Source organism: Vicugna pacos, chromosome 17, assembly GCF_048564905.1.
Source record: "Vicugna pacos chromosome 17, VicPac4, whole genome shotgun sequence".
NCBI classification, from domain to species: domain Eukaryota; kingdom Metazoa; phylum Chordata; class Mammalia; order Artiodactyla; family Camelidae; genus Vicugna; species Vicugna pacos.
The window spans coordinates 9,990,137-10,007,588 of NC_133003.1; the positions used below are offsets into that span (position 1 = coordinate 9,990,137).

The 17,452-nt window shown below is 40.8% G+C and overlaps 1 protein-coding gene across 9 annotated transcripts in view; it reads right to left on the reverse strand.

The window, feature by feature from the left end:
- The window catches only part of OSBPL10 (oxysterol binding protein like 10), a 268,111-nt gene that overhangs the window by 124,805 nt on the left and 125,854 nt on the right, over window positions 1-17,452 (reverse strand). For all 9 annotated transcript variants that reach the window (XR_012060505.1, XM_072940921.1, XM_072940918.1 and 6 more), the window contains one exon: window positions 7,778-7,969. Coding sequence is in view for 8 of the 9 variants with exons in the window: in XM_072940921.1 (XP_072797022.1) it covers window positions 7,778-7,969 (192 nt within the window). In the remaining variant the exon portion in view is untranslated. The remainder of the gene's footprint in view (window positions 1-7,777; window positions 7,970-17,452) is intronic.

Sequence of the window (17,452 nt, forward strand, 5' to 3'; positions counted from 1 at the left end):
AATATAAGCAGATATAAAGTATATCAGGAACTAAGAAAATACCTATGCATGTCTGGGGCAGAGTGGAAGGCAGCCACTGTAAACACATAATACAGTGGGGCTTTAGCTCTTCATTGCTTCTGATTTGGGGCCGTAACTAGCCTAAAAATATGCTACAGGTCAGGAAACTCCTTCCTTACCAAATGCTTATAGCCAAATCTGCAGAGTAGTAGTTATCAATAGCTATGATTGCCTTTATGGAAAATCACTCATTTATTCACATTTTTACTAAGTACCTACTATGTGCTAGGTACAGTGCTAAAGGCTGAGAGATAAAGAGGTTTAAAAAAGTATCTCTGGGAGGGAGAGTATACAGCTCAGTGGTAGAGCACATGCTTAGCATGCACAAGGTCCTGGGTTCAATCCCCAGCACCTCCATTAAAAATAAATAATTATCTCCTCCCAAAATAAAAATAAACAGAATTTAAAATTTTTTCAATAAAGGGATTACTTACTAGGGGAGGGTATAGCTTCCTTCCATTTTAATTAATTAAGTAATTTTTAAAAACCTAATTAAACCTCCCTCCAAAATAAATTTTTAAATTAAATAAAACACCTCTATATGGAGGGACAAGAGAGGTTAGACAATAAACAAGGAAACAAATAAATGCCTAATTTCTGACTGGAACAGAATAATGAAAGAAAAGAGCCCAGCAAGAGAATCGAGAGAGGAAGGTAAAGAAGGAACTTGGAAAAGCTGGGATACAGGTGGGGAAAGAGCAATTTGCATTACAAACAGCGAGGCTGAAATCTTTCAACCAAACAGCAGGATTCTCATGGTAAGGGGAGAGAACCGTGAGCTCCCCCAGCTTGTGAGCTCCCCCAGATTCCTGGGAGACCAGGCTGTGAGCCTTTCTGCGGTTAATTCTCCCCCAACACCGCCCCACCTTCCACCTGCCCCCCAGGGAGGCGGCTTGAAAGATGAAAAGTTGAGGGTTGATGGGGGAAATTATCTCCCTACTTTGCTTTTGCTGCTCTTCACCCGAGATGCTGTTAATGCCAAAATCCAACGACTCACAAATTGTGTTCTCAGAGGATCTCCGGGATGTTCTAGGGACCACACAAATGTTTGTTTCAAACTGCACAGATACAGAAGCTGATAGAGATTACCATGGAGGTTGTAAATACTCAGTATTCCAAGTCAACTTGCTTCGCAATCAATAATTGCCCATTCCCCCTCCTAAAGTAACTCTGCAGTCCTAAAGCACTGTCTCCATACAGTAGGGATCTGTCACACTTTTGTTTGAAAATACTACTCTACTGCTTTGAAAAAAAAAATTGAAAATCACTGCAGTTAATGAATTCCACATTACAATTTTTGAAAACTGAAGGCTGAGGCTGACTTATTTTGAGAGATTGCAAATTGCCACTGGAATGCACGCTGGGGTTACTTGTCATCATTTATCCCGAAAGTACACAGGAGGATTAATTTAGGACATTTTAAAAAATAATCATTCTGTTCACACAAGGGATAAGTGCATTTCTTACCCTAAATGTGGTTTCCCTGGTGATGGGATGGCCTGTATTCAGTGCTGACAGGACTCACCACTACCTTAAAATTGATCAGCTAATAAAAATTTGTTACGGTGGTATCAGACAATTAGCGCTTCCACAGCAAAGGCTGTACATGAATTAAGGTTTCTAACCAGGCATTCGCTACCTCTGTGTGCACCAGGATCAAACCAAATATTCCCGAAAGGAGAATACTGAGTCAGTACCACTTACAAAGATTCACCGTGGTTAAAGCATCTTCTCCTGTAGGTGTACTAAAGCAAACACAGTGCGATGACATGAAGAAACATATACATACATACATTAACATAAACACACTCTCCTCCATATATTGTACTCTGTGAAAGGTTTATTCAAAACCCTATTAAAGGACATGGCCTCACGACAGTTTATCCACCCACTGTGTCCAGAGCAGCACACAGCCCTCTTTTCAAAAGGGTATGTGGCTGGAAGCAAACTGTTTAACAATAAAGAAAAGTTTAAGAGGAGGATAATTCCTATTTGTCAATAAATTATCATAGAAAGTATAATTAAATCTAAATTTATGCCTCACCCATACCCATCACAATTCAATAGCATGACCTTTTCCTTCATCAAGCTACAGGGTCCAAAGTCTCCCGACTGAATTAAGGGTATTTAAGTCTCAAATGTCACAACTGAAAAAAAGTATTCGGTCAAAGCCACAAGAACCTGGGCTCAACAAAGCTTATTTTGTTTCTCAAATATCTGCTATGCCCATATGTCTGTTGCCATATGTAGATTTAGAGAAAAAATTTAGTAGCAACTCTCTTTTGAGAATTTTCTTAACTCACATATAAGGAAGAAAATAGTTAAAACCCACTGTAGACCACAGATAGTCCCACACATACACGCATACCTGCATACACACACAAACGTACGTGCACGCTCATGCCTGCAGACACTCAGATCACTTCTTCAGTACTCGCTCCTGGGAAGCCGCAAGGAAGAATTGGGGAAGAAAAAACATGTGACTTTCCTGCTTTAGGCTCTTCAATTCATGAATGCAGGTGTGCACACACAGCACACACGTACAAACAGGCATTAAGGTTGTACTTTTTCAGAAAGCATCTAGCAAACAGGAGTTTTATAAAAATGACACTGTATCAGTACCAACTGAACTCATGTCCATTTAAACAAATGTGAACCTCGATACAATCTGTTACAAAGCTGCTAAAAGGATAAAAGTTAGGCTGCAAGTGAGTGCCATGCACTTCATTCAAATACCACCCGCTTACACAGCTAGGGACTCACACTGATGTTTGTTGTTGTTAATGGAGGCACTGGGAATTGAACCCAGCACCTGGTTCATGCTAAGTACACACTCTACCACTGAGCTACACCCCACCCATCCCCTCAAACTGATTTTTTAAAACTGATTCTTATAAAGCCATTCCAGTGGCAGGTTCAGAGGCTCATACTGTCACTGAGCTTCCCAGGTCACACAGTCACTCAGGAACATAGCCACCCGGTGCTGTCAGAGTCAGAGGAGACCATGTGAATACCCGGCTCAGTCCTCGACCAATCACCATCCACTGGACACAGGGATCGAAGCAACCTTGAGGCCCCCGTGTTCCACTTCTAAAGCTTTCTAACTGCTAGAAATGGGTCCTTAAATCAATACATCCAACCAACATGTCCAGCAACTGTGCCAGGGCTAGAAGATGCAACGATGACTAAGACATGTCTTTCAGCATAAAACCCCAGAGCCTGGCACATAACAGGTACTCAGTGAATAGCCGAGAATGGCTGGAGGCGTGGCTGAGTGAGCAAGCTCACTGTCTGGGGCCGTGCTGTCTAAGAGTACAATGCAAGCCACAAGTGGGGGGCGCACACACAGTTTTAAACTTTCCAGTAGGAACGCTTAAAAAGGTTAAAAGGAACAGATGAAATGAATTTTAATATATTTAGAGTAACCTAACAGAAAAGATTTTCATTTCCAGATGCAGTGAGTATGAAGGCATTATTAATGAAATGCTGTACCTTTTCTTGTACTGTCTTCAAAATCTGGTATGTATTTTATGTTTAAAGTATATTTCACTTCAGGCTAGCACATTTCAAGAGGTCACTAGCCCCGTGTAAGTAATGGCAACCTGGGGGTGGGGGCACAAAGGGATAGGATATTTCCATTGTGGCAGAAGGTTCTGTTTGTAAAGTTCCTCCCAAGAGAGGAAGGAAGTGCACGGTGGGAGGAAGAGTGCTGAGGGCAGGCAGCAAGGCCAGGGAGGCAGAGATGGGCAGACTAGGGAAGGCTCCTTTGCTCATTTGAAGAGTGTAAACTTTATCCCACAGACAGAAGGGAGTCAGGGTGAAACAATTAAAAAAAAAAAAATCAGTGGTAATCAGTGGTTTAAAAACACAGATTCAGAGGCTAGAATCAATCTATGACAAACACTCTTCCATCCAAGATAAAATATTCAAAACAAGGGAAATGCAGTATGTTTTTCAATAAAGCTGAATTTAGTCAATACAAATAAATGGACATTTACTTTAAGATTATACACTTTGGGGGCATTTAAAGGTGCTTTTACGAGATGGTGATCACCACAGATTGTCACTGTGCTTTAAAATCATCCTTACTGGGAAAATTTTAAAATTTGCAACACTCAGTTCTCTGAAAATTCTATTTCTAAACTTCTGTTTGCAAGTAAAATTCAAAATTCTGGAACCACCTGTTTTGAACACTTCCTGGATTTTATTAAGACAGACGTAAGGGCCAACATGCGTACATTCTTCTTTATTCTGATTTTCTTATCTTACATACACACGTCCATGTGGTAATGATTCCTACACGACTTCTACCTGAAAGTGTTATACAGTAATTCAGCATGTGAAGTGTCTTCCTGTCATTTAGTCATTCCCATGACGTATTGTGTTGAATCTATTACTTTACTGGTACGAATAGCTTTATTCAAATTAACTTTCCTCCTCTACCCCCAATTACATGGATTATTTCCTCAGACTATAGTTCCCAACAGGGAACTGATGGGTCAGTGGCAACGAGTAGCTCTGTTTTGTGCTTAGTTCTTCTTTTCTATCACCAGACTGTAGCAGAGAGACAACAGGCAGCCGATTATTTCTTAACGCCGTAACCTGTAATGGGCTCTGATAACTTCTGGTGATCTGGAAATAAAGCAGTCTTAATTTCCACCCTGTGGGCTGCTGATGAAGATCCACCTGTTCTTTACAGTGACATCGCAATGCCCATTCTCTATACTCATGTCTCCTCGCAACTTCCAGAGAGAACTCTGGGTACTGACCTTGGGATCTCAATTCTTTCTATGTTGGATGATAACCATTTAATCTTTTAAACTGTCCCATTATCTTCACCCATGCTGTGGCATTCCATTTAATATTTATTCCCCTGCCTGTGGCTGGGCTATTTTTCTTTTACTCTTCAGATATTCAGGCACATGTGTCTTGTGTATGATGATTTTCTCTGCTGCTTCAGGGGCCATAAGTTTATCTTCTCTGTACAGTTGGGTTAAAAATGCTATTCCATTTTCTTCCAGTTATTTTTATAAATAAACAGAATGGAATCCAAAAGCTGAGGCCTTTCTACTTGGAGATTAATAGACTTTTAAAACTGCAGAACTTTCTGGCATGAGTGAAATTTCCTCAGTCCCAAGGCAGACCTGTCCACATTACGAAACAGCCACCAGTCTCTCCAATCAGGAGAGATGACAAGCAGGCTACCTGAGAATCAAAACTCTTTTTCTTTAAAAAAATTTTTTTTCTTTTTTCTTGAAATGTAGTTGATTTACAATGTTAGTTTCAGGGGTACAGCAAAGTGAGAGAATCAAAACTTTCTACTCTTCCTTCAAGGTGTCCAGCTCCCTGCAATTCTTGACTGCCCATGTTTATACATACGTCTCAACAAGCTCGCTTAAAATTAATTTTCAGCAAGAAAGGTCATCACAGCCAAAGGCAGTCACCTGAAGAGATACCTGCTTGCTGCCCAGGAGTACAAAAACCAAACCAAAACAGCTATGAATGCGTGTCGCCTGATTATTTTTCATATAATGAAATTCCATGGGAAGCTTCGATCATTTCCCACCAGAGATGGAAAATGAAGAGAAATTAATACAATAAGGAAAAAGGCAACACATATATAACTGTTTACAAAGTTTCGATTACACTACACAATTTTTACATATCTATATATGTCACTCATATAGCAGAAAAGAAACTCATGGAAAGGTGAACAGTGGTTATGTGAAGGAAGGTAGGATTATGGGTTATTCTCATCTTCTTTAGACTACTTTTGCAGTATCTACTTGCATTAATATACTTCATACAAGTAAACAGTTTTATCTTCACATTCCTGATTCAATCCTCCTAAAAACTTGGATTTTTTTAAATGGACAGAGGGTGGAAAATGGCTCTGTGGTAAAGTGCATCCTTAGCATGCATGAGGTCCTAGGCTCAATCCCTAGTACCCCCACTGAAACAAATAATAATAACACACAGCCGAATGATGTCAAAAGGGAGGAATAAAAGATTTTGGCATTTTACTGAATCAAATGCTCCTAAAAATCAAGCCAAGTACCTCAACTGTAATTTCAGCCACTCCTCACTAAACACAAGAACCACCCCTCTCCCCCAACACTGCCTTTTCTTCCATATGTACCAGGGCTCCAAACAACACTTGTAACAGTAAGTATTCTTATGAACTTGCTTTTTTTTTAAAGGTCAAAGTCTCTAAAGTACTTGCAGAAAATATCTGCAATGAGGTTTCCATGAAAGCGACATGACAGTATTGTGGTTATGCTGTTTTTTCCCCCTAAATAGATAAAGACTTTTTAAAGTCCTTATCTATTAAATACTGAGACATTTACTGGCAATGATAAAATATTTAAGATTTCCTTAAAATACTCCAGCCCCCCCCTCCACAAAAATGATGGGGAAAAATAGATGAAATAAGAACAGAAGGTTGGCATTATTTAAGGTGGGTGATGGACACAATTATTCTATTCTACTGTATACATTCAAAGTTTTTCCATGATGCAGGTGTTTGAAAAGGTGCTAATGACAAGGTAAAAGCTGCATATCCATGAGCACGACAATCATCCCTCATATCATCCAGTGTAGCAACAGTAAACTCAGAGCCAAACACTTTTTTCACATCACAGTGACTATTTCCAAGGGAGCATCTGACTGTATCTTTTCTTTATCAGGCAATGAAGAGAAGACACGTGTGTAAACCTAGTCCAAAACGTCTTTCATATGCATCTACAGATTTCAGTCAGAAGAGTTCAGATGTTCTGTCTTGGGTCAGTATTAGAACAAGATAAGCCAGCTGACACAGCAGCTACAAACTAAAGTAAGATGCGTGCTGATCCCAGCACCCTATTCAAGGAGCCCCGTTCTCCTGCCTGACACAGAGGGCTGGCTCTGCTACTTTCCGAGAGGACACCCAGAGAAAAAGTCTCAGCACTCATCAGAAGTTAGAAAACCAAGACCATTTACTTTATGCGGTCTGTTCTCCGTAACAGTCACAAAGGGTGAGATCAATACTAAGGACCCGGGATCCCCAAACCGATGACTTCCCAGCGAGTCCAAAGTAAAGACAAAACATCACCCCTCGCCGTTCCAAAGGTGCTCACCGCTGAAGGGTTTTCCCAGGCATCCTCACAAGTGACCTCTTGTCTCCCTGAGGGGCTGGGTAAGACTCTTGTTCTATTTCACAGATGCAGGAACTCAGGTTCAAAGCTTTAAGACCACAGTCTTCTGCCCCTGAAGGCAGCGTTGTTTTTTTCCCACTGTCCTACACCACCTGGGAGTGCGTCTGTGATGGTAAAAGGGAGTAAGCGCTTCACAGAGTGAAGCAGAAGAGGCAAAACCAGCTTTAGGTCCACTGCTTCCTGAGTCTGCAAACGCCCTCAGCTATTGCCTCATTGCCGACTTTCTGTCGTCTCCTCTTGCTGAGCATGGAGACACCTCAATGGACTGCCCTTCTGTCTCCCTCCGCCTTCCTATGGGCGGTGCATCCTCTGCCTCCTGAGCTCTGGCAGAGGCCTCGTAACAACTCACTTGACCTAAGACACAGAAATAATTACTGTTTGAAAGCCAAGTAGGGACTGTCATGCTGTATCTGGGAGGTTTGCTTCCAGTCCTCTCTCTCCGCCAGCCTAGCTGGTACACAAGGAGAGAAGCCTGCACCCTCACCGCCCATGGACCGCTCGACCCAGTGGGGAACAAGGCCTACCTCTCTGACTTCGTGAAGCTGGCCGGAGTACTGACTCTTAGTTCGTCGGGCGGCCGCAGGAGACTTGTGATGCGTGATGGTGATGACACCGGGGGCTCCCGCGCCGAGGTGTCGCTGGCTACAGGGAGACGCAGAAGTTGGTGTCCCGTGGGGAAGCAAAGTGAGACTTCGGCTCCGGGCGCTCGGAGGAGTCTAGAACAAGCAACAGGTGTCAAAAGTCAACCACTGGCCTGCAGAGCACAACCAAGTGTTGGCTTCCATTTATTTCCCACCGCTTGGTCTTTACCCTCCGTCTTTAGAGGGATGCTGGCTTGGGGAGGTACGACAGTATTCCATGCCCAAATCCCACCCTCGCTCACTCCAGAGAGACTATCTCCAGTACCCCCACTTCTGGTCTCCTCGCCAGCAGTGTCTCCTGCCCCACACCACGGCTGTGAAGAGCTACTCCGAGGCCCCCAAAACCACGAGCTCCCGGGGGTCGGTGCTGCTCTTCCTAACTGCCTCCTCCTCCCTCTGGCAAACTCAGAGCTCAGTGCTCTGTGTTGTGGAAAGCAGCTGGTCTGCCCCAGCCTCTCTACACTCTTATTCTCCTGCATCAAGGTTACATTCATTGTCCAGCTAAACTTTCAGAGATTTTTTCCAATTCATCTTTATATCCCCAAGACTTGTCACATAATGACTGTTTAACGTATTAAGTACCTACTAAATTATTTGCTGCATGAGCAAATGAAAGTACTAAGTTATCCACCCATGAATCCCCACTGGTTAGTGCAGGGCTACTATTTCATCGTGTTGTGACATATCATCCAAATAACAACTGAGTCTATGATAAGGAGGGACCTCAACTTAGAGGAGATGAATTTTTCAATAACTAGTGTTGGAATAACTGGGCAGCCATCGGAGAAACAAAGTTGGATTTATCTCTCAGGTCACAGGCCCCACATGGATCAAAGACTAGGAAAAAACAAAAGAAAATGCACTAGAAGAAAACATATAGCCTTGGGGTAGAAAAGGTCTAACACCTGGAAATCCAAAAGCCATAAAATAAAAGCTCAGACAATTTGATTACCTAAACACTGAAAACTTCTGCACAGGAAACAAATTCTAAAAACCCACTCCTGCCACCAACAAAGCCAAATGATAAATTATGGAAAATATTTTCAATAGTTTCACAGAAAAAAAGGCTCATCATTCTAATTTATAAGTAGGAATATAATTCCTAGGAATTGATGAGAACAGCAAACTATTAAAACAGCAAAAGATATGAACTAACAGTTTACACACAAAAATAAACATAAGTGACCCTTAAACCATATGAAAACGTCCAATTGTACTCATGAGATAAATGTAAATTCAAACCACATTTAGATACCACCTTTTTTCACCCATCAGCAAAAATCCAGAAGTATGAGTACAGAGTCAGCTGACAGGACTATAGAGAGATGGGTTGTGGGAGGGACGAGTAAGGTGGCAAAAACCCTGAGGAGGGCAACCTGGTAGTACCTGTCGCAGTCACAAATGCACCCACCTGTGACCCAGCAATGCTCTGTTGGGGAACGTGTCCTTCAATGCACCTGCACCCAGGTGAAATGGCGTAGGTACCCATCAGTCACCACAGCAGCATGCTGAATGGCAAAGGATGGGAAATCACCCAAACATCCATCAACACGGGACAGGTTAAGTAAGACACCGCACCACTACATGGTGGGATGCTATCAGGATGTAAGAATAATGAGAAAGGTCTCCAGGGATTGGTCTGGAAAAAAGAAATCTCTATACCATACAGTTAAGTGAAAAAAGTAAGGCTTAGTATAACTGCTATACAGCATGCAAAGTTCTGTGTCGAAGGTGGAAAATGAGTATTTTTATAATTTGTTTAAAATTATCAGTTAAAATAATACTCTAGAAGGATACTCTAGAAACCTAACGTGGTACTTCTTCATGGAGAAGCCAGGAATGAGACAGTAAGAACAGGGAAGGAGGAGATTTTTCACTGCGTAGTTTTTAATCTTCTTTTATTTTAAGCCATGTAAATGGATTCTCTATCCAAATTTTTCTAAATTCTACATAAGTCTGCATTCTAAATGTTTCTATACTTCATGTCAGCTTGAGAAAAGGCAGTTAGATGGTATGTCAGATTCATGCCAGCTTCTGTATTTCAGTCATCAAATATGCACTGAATACCTAGTAGGCACCAGGGAAAAGGTCTCATTTTGTGAAGTCAAGGAGAAATGGGAGATGTATGAGATCGTCTTTCATCAAAGATGCATGAGGATATAAGAGCACAGACAGAGAGACAGCAGAACAGAGACAGAAAGACAGACAGACACACACACACAGCAAGGAAGTGCATGACAAGGTGCAAAGCTGGCAGTTCAGCCAGAAAACGCCAAAGTGCAGAAGAGAAAGCCCAAGGCATGCTGACTTCATCACAGGAGACTGTTCCGAGGGCAAAGGACATGAAGTCTGAGTAGAATCTGAGGGGACAGAGACTGGGATGGGGTACAAATCAGCCCAGACAGGACGCTCAAAGCAGTCTTAGCCTCCAGCCTTGGGCAACAGTCACAGCTCTAAAAAGTATTAAATGTGAATGACATGCAATTTTACCAATCTCCAAGGGGTTGGGGAGCAGGGTGGGAGCCGGGGTAGAAATCAGAGTTTTGCATTACCTTGCAATAATACCATGGTAGCTTGTAAAGTTCTCTGGATTTGAATTTGGACAGAATCAGTAGGAATACAGATGAAGTCAGGAGCCAGTGTATTGCTTGTAAACAACCTCATATGTAGGTAAGCGGAAAAATCTATGGTCTAAGAATTACGTAACCTTGATCATAATGAAATACAATAATCATCTATTTTCAGCTTTAATCTTCTCACTTGGAGTGAAGAGGAGAAAAGAAGCTTGTCTTTAATACTTAAAAGAGGCAAATTTGTCTGAGCATTAGAGTCTACTGAAATGCATTTGACGGTTTGGGAGGCTTATTCCAACTCAAGAAAAAGCAGATTTTTCACTGGGCTTTGAAGCCAGACAGCCAGGTTCCTCCAACTCCCAGGTCTACCAGATTCTAGCTGTGTGACCTCACGTGAGTTATTTAAGCTTTCTTATTAAGCATCAATTTCCTAATCTTTAAAAAAGGAATAATAATGCTGACCCTTAAAAGCCATCATGAGGATTAAATTAGATCATGCCCATAAAATGCTCAGCACAGTGCCTGCCCTGCAAGAGCTGCGCGGCCAAAGTTTGTTTCTTTCCTTCCACCACTTAAAACTCAATCGATGAAGGCCTTACTGATTTTTAAAATGTTAAGAAGTGGTTTAACACAAAATTATAAGCAGTCACTGACCAGGTCCTTATTTTCTACAGGATCAAAGTCTATGATGAAGCCCAGGAACATAATTACTTATTGGAGAACCTGTATGGTCAGCAGTAAAATCGCACTGACTGTGAGGGAACAGCACTTCCAAGCTGAACTGAATGAGAACCCACCAGAAGTCAGGAAGGAAGACCTGCTATGACAACCAGCACCTTTGTCTGCAGGAGTATCACTGTAAACAGCAACAAACCAGGAACATCACCTCGGAGCCAGATAATTCTGCGGTGGAGGCCCAACCCCTGATCGTTACTTAATGGCTGTCACAGGAATTCCCAAGCAGTAAAAATGAGTCGAAAACCTTTAATTTCCCACTGACTGCATGTTTCTCATGGTTTAATTCACATCCATGCCTCTTCTTCGGGTAAATGAGCAAAGAAGAGTCTCCTTCCTGGTAAACCCTATAGGTCATCAGGCACTGAGACAGAGGCAGAAGAGTCAACAAACTGCAACCACTACAAATGAGCGGGCTCTTTCCAAAAGGCAGCCTGTCTAGAATTTCCAGGTTATGTTTAAAAATTGTGCTTAGATGGCATACACACTCCTTCTTGCTACTAATTTAACATAAAATATTATCAGAGTTTGAGGAACAACATGTCACGTTTTTGCTCCAAATAGTGAATTCAACGGGGTGACTGGAAATGCCGAGCGTGCCATCTGTGGAAAATTCTGAGGCAAACGGGTAACTGCTCCTGTGCAGGAGTGAGATTCACCCTTTCTCTAGGAGAGTCACCCTCTGTGTCCCCAACCTCAGCGAGCAGGACTAAGGAAATAGGGTGCCTGCCTGACAAATGAAGTGATGCCAACGAAGAGAACAGGTGGCAAGTAAGACACAGAGTGGAAGCTCAGGCATCCCACATGCAAACAGGCTTCATGATAATCACCAGCCTCTGGGTCTTTCCCTACTTTCTTCATTGGATCCCTAAATTTCCCAGGGTTTCGAGGAAAGCACATACTCTTTGTACGTACTGGCCAAAACTGGCAAGAAAGAAAGGCGTGATGGGAAAGGGAGAAGAAGCACTAGAAAGATTATTTCCGGCCAGGGGAAGCAAGCAGTGAGCCAGAGAGAGTCTAGTTTGGGAAGCTTAGAGCAGAAACTACCTAGAGGCTTCCCTGTGTTCCCTAGAGGCTGTGGCCACGAGGATCATACCCCTACCCATTCCTTGAATAGAAACCAATTGCTCTTATCTAAGTTTTAGGAGGAACGAACAAAGTAAAACAAACAAACAAAAAAAAGAACTGGTTAGAACCAATGAGGCCCAAGATGGCAGAGGATTTGCCTTCCAGTAGACTGAGCCTCATTATAATTTCATTGAGCACATTAGCTGTTAAATGACACACCCACCAGCTCCATAACAGTTGACAGTTGCCATGACAACAACTGGAGAAGCCCATGCAAGAACTGAAAATGAGGGCTGCATCAGTTCCGGGTCCAAACCATACCCCTGTTCTTAGATAAATCATGAATACTCCTCTCACTCTTTCCAATTCCCTCCCTTTTACCTCGATCCTCATATATTTAGTGCCTCGACCTGAACTGGGTTGAGAAGTTTACTTGTGAACTAGGTTCCCACTTCTCTGTTCTTTGGCCATTGAGTAAAGCTTGTGCTGTTCCAGTCTCAGCACTTGGTTTCATCAATGGCTGTGCAAAATCTGAGCAGAAAAAGAACCTCCCCAGCTAGGACCTGACCAATTTAGTAACTGCACTGTCCTACTGTCCAGGAGAGCAGCAAGAGGATCTAGCCCTACAAGATGGTGCTGGGGAGTGATGAAGACCACAGTTTCTCTAGTCAATCGCCTGGGTTGAAATCCACACTCTACCACTCATGAGTTGTGTGGTCAAGTAAAGTAACATGGTTTTTAATTTCTAAAATTTCAGTATTACCCACATCACTGGGTTGTTGGGGAATGACTTGAGAAGAAATGGGAAACGCACAAGCCAATAGCAAGCAAGCAAGCAATGTCATCATTATCACTCATAAATGAATAAAAATGAGGCCTTTCAGGCACTGTGTAGGTGAATGATTGCTAACTGGTCCCAGAGTCAAATGATTTAAAGGTTGTTTACATCCAAGAGCCTTCAGCAGACATAGCCTTGCCTCAACTTCCTAAAATTAAAAAAGAAAGAAATTTAGAGTAATCATCCTAATTATTAAAAATAAGTTTGCTTCAGAGAAAAAGTACATTTAAAAGATGACTTCATATTTTTGAAAACCCATCTGTGGAAGAACACAAAGTGCCTGCAGATTACTCCAATGCTAAGGGTACCAGGAGCAAAGGATTAGTATCAATAAGTAATGGGCCACTCCCCATTAGGATTTTGGAATACAGACAAAACCCCAAATTGAAAATATCATCAGCTGGTCCTAAAAACTTCTTAAAACATGTATCAAAAATTTATCACTGGGCTTTCTGAAGCTGAAATTAAAAAGCTGCAAAGGAGTAAGGGGTGGGAGAAATATCTTAAATATACATTTGTGGCAACCACTTCTACTGTAGGAAGTTTTTCTGATGGGAAAAACTGCTGAGAGTCGATTATAACAGCCTTCAAATGACATTTAATTTTGGAACATATTTTCCTCACTTCCTTTAATTCTTTCACAGTGAAGGGAAAAAAGACACTCTATCTCAGAATAAAATAGCCCAGGGGAGACAGAAAAATCAAATCAGCCTGGTTATATATTTTGAAAAACAAATTCAACTAACTAAAATCATTTCATTACACTCCCTCTCTCTTCCTCTTAAAAAAAAAAAAAAAGTGCCAGTTCTAAGTATGTGAAAGCTAAGATAAAAATTATGGTTTATTCCTTTTTCCCCAAAAGTAAACATACCTCAAAAATCAACCAAAAAGGAAAAGCGTAACTATTTTTGAAATAGTACATTCAGGTCCTTAAAATTATTCAGAATTTTGTTTCCTGGCAGTCAGCATCTGAATAAAATGTGGACTGTTTTTAAAATGAATCTATTCCACTATTTAGCTATTTTTTAATAGCTTCATATAAACCTCTTCTTTTGCCCTGCCTTTTTAAAACTTTTGTTTATTTATTCACTTATTTTAAATAAAGGTACTGGGGATGGAACCCAAGACCTTGTCCATTCTAAGCATGCACTCTACCACTGAGCTATTTCCCCCCTCTCCTGCCCTGCTTTTTCTTTCTTTGTTTGTTTTTGCTTTTTAAGATTCTGTTACCTCAGCTTCAAACAGATGTAAAGTAGAAATAAGATTTTTTTAAGCTGGGAGATTTTCCAAGTTCATTCCCATGATTAACTTTTCAAAAGTGTACTTAGCTCTTTGTCCTTTTCCAAATCAGGTGGCTCCTTACAGAAACAGGAGTTTCAACTTTAAGTTACCAAACCTAGGAAATTTCTTCCATTGTCATTTGCAAATCTTAACACATCTTAAACATTTCCTGCTAACTTTATACTAGTATTCTCTTAAAATATACACATACAAATGCATGCAAACATGTGTGCAAAGGAAAAATAGTGGTTTTCTCCAGAGAGGCACTCTCTAGCTTGCTTCTAAACATATCATCCTGCACCCGTGATTATACATGCAAATGATAGCTCTTTGAAAAATCAGAGCAAGCAAATGCATATGTTTCCATTTTCTGTAAATAGAGGGAAAGAAAACGTGATGTTTTCAGCTTGCCTGTTCTCCCAACATTTTCAGCCCCCAAATAAATTCTGCTGACTCTTCTCTAACAGCTAATCCAACCGTTCCAGAATCCCCAACCCCATACTCTGTCAAGGTCAAGCTGAAGGTCTCAAATGGGCGGAAAGCACTGGTCTCATGCACTTGCCCCCTACCACACACCATCCTTTTCTTCCCCATTTCTCCTAGCTTTTGTCATCTTCCAGATCCACCTAGAAGTGGTGATGTGCAATTTCAAAACCTTCCACACATCCACGCCCTCAGTGTTTGCACCTTCCATCCACATCCTTGACTTGGAACCTTGGGATTCCAAGTACCAAGAGATCCCTTTTCAATGCTTTATTCTGAAAGCAAGAAGATTCACTCTTTCTGCTGTCCAAGCCCCACCCTCTCCATCATTCATGCTGTGGAACTCTAGAATTTTAGACCTAGATGAAACCTCAAGTCCAGTCCTCCCACTTTACAGATCCAAAAACTAAAGCCTCAAAAAGGTAAAATGATATATACCAAAGGGCACCCCAAACTACAAGTCTCATTGAAGAATTAACTTTAAAAGCCTGATGCTTAGTGACTCAGCTCCTCTAGCTGGTCCTTCTCAAGTAAATGAAGACTTATTTAAAACAGTGTCTGACACAAGGCTGCCATTATTTGATAAAGGACACAAGCTAATATTCATTATCCATTTTTATCTTTCCTCTCACCCACTCACCTATCATCATAAAAATATACATGCAACACCCCTTTGAAAGCAGGATAACGGTGTACTATAGTCCTTTGTTGTTTGTAAATAACATGAAACAGACTTTTTGATGCTGATCGCCGTTTTAATAGGAAAAAAATTCTGAAAACAAAGACTAGAAAGAAGTTCTCTTAGTTATGTCAGAGCTACTACCAAAAACCCAGAGCAACGACCACATTTAATATAGAAATTTTAGTTTCATTGCTTTTAGTTTTAGAAATAAGAAAAAAAATTCCAATAGTATCACCATTTAACATAGTACTGGAGGCACTAACCACAGGAACCAAAGAAAGAGGTAGGATAGGAAGGAACAAAAATGTCACTGACTATAGATGGGATCATTTTACCACAAAATACCAAGAAAACTAATGAGTCCATCAAAGTAGCCAGATGTACGATAAACTTTAAAAAGTCAATAGCATTCCTCTATATCAATAATAACCAACTAGAAAATCTAGTAAAAATAAGATATTCACAATAACAATAAAAACTATGATGACTAGGTATTAATCCAATAAAGAATATATAAGACCTTTGTGGAGAAGATTTTTTTAATCTGTGAAAAGAAATCAATGAAGAATTGAGAAAATGGAGATACACATAAGACCAGGTTAATGAATGGGACACCCAAATACAGTAAAGATGTCAGGTCTCCCAAAATATTGTCTAATTATGCTAATAAAAATTCCAGTAGAATTTTTTGAGCAACTCAAATTTATTATAATACAAAAATAAAAGAATAAAGGTTTGGGAAGGGCCAAGTTAATTTTGAAAAAGGAGAGGTCTAACCCTTCCACCAGATACAAGTACTAACCAAAAACAAAGCCACAATGATTATATGGTACTCACGCAGGAACAAGCAACTGGACGAAAAACTAGAGAAGAGAGTATAAGAACCTGTTTAAGTATGTCTGAGAACTTGGTATACTACAGCATACAGTATACTACCAAGAGGCAGCACCGTAAACCAGCGGGGAGAATAAATGCTACTGAGGAAGCCAAAATATCACTGGCACTGTCCCTCATGGCACATACAGAGGGAAAAATCTAAATGTAAAAAGTAAAACTACAAGCTAACAGACACAAGATCGGAGAACAGCTATGGAACATGTAGAAAAGCATTTCTTAAACGAGACCAAGAGCACAAACCACAAGTCGAACAATTTGATGGATTTGACCACACTGCAAATAAGAGTTTCTATGCAACAAGGACACTGTAGGCAAAAATAACAAGTGTGTAGAGACTGGGAGAAGACAGATTAATGTCCGGAATACAAAAGGAGCTCCTATAAAAAGAAGTCAGAAAACACTGTAAAATATGGGCAAAGGATAAGAATAGGCAAAATACACAAAGAGAAGCACGAATGTCTAACAGTGTATCAAGATAATCAGAGAAATACAAATTAAAATACCTAGGAGATTCTACCAGGGAGGGTATAGCTCAGTGGTAGAGTGTGTGCTTAGCATGCGTGAGGTCCTGGGTTCAAACCCCAGTATCTCCAATTAATAATTAAAAAACCTAATTACCTCCCCACCTTAAAAATAAAAATAAAAATAACTAAGAGATTCTACACTCACCAGATTTGCCAAAATTAAAGAGTATAACACCCCCAAATAATGGCAAGATGGAAAGAAACTGGCACCCTCTGCATTGCTAGTGGGATGGTCAACTCGTGCAGCCATTTTGGGAGCAATAGAACAGAATTTAGTGAAAATATATATGTGTGTTCCCTACAATCCCCAAGCTTTCTACCAGGCAGAGACTCAACAAATATGCTCCCAGTCACGTGTGTCTACAAGGAACATACAAGGACTTCACAGGTGATGAGGGTGGAGAAGTTTGAGGCAGTGTAGGTGAGTGTATGCTGAGTTTATATCAAAAAAAAGTTTTTTTTAAACACATAATTCAG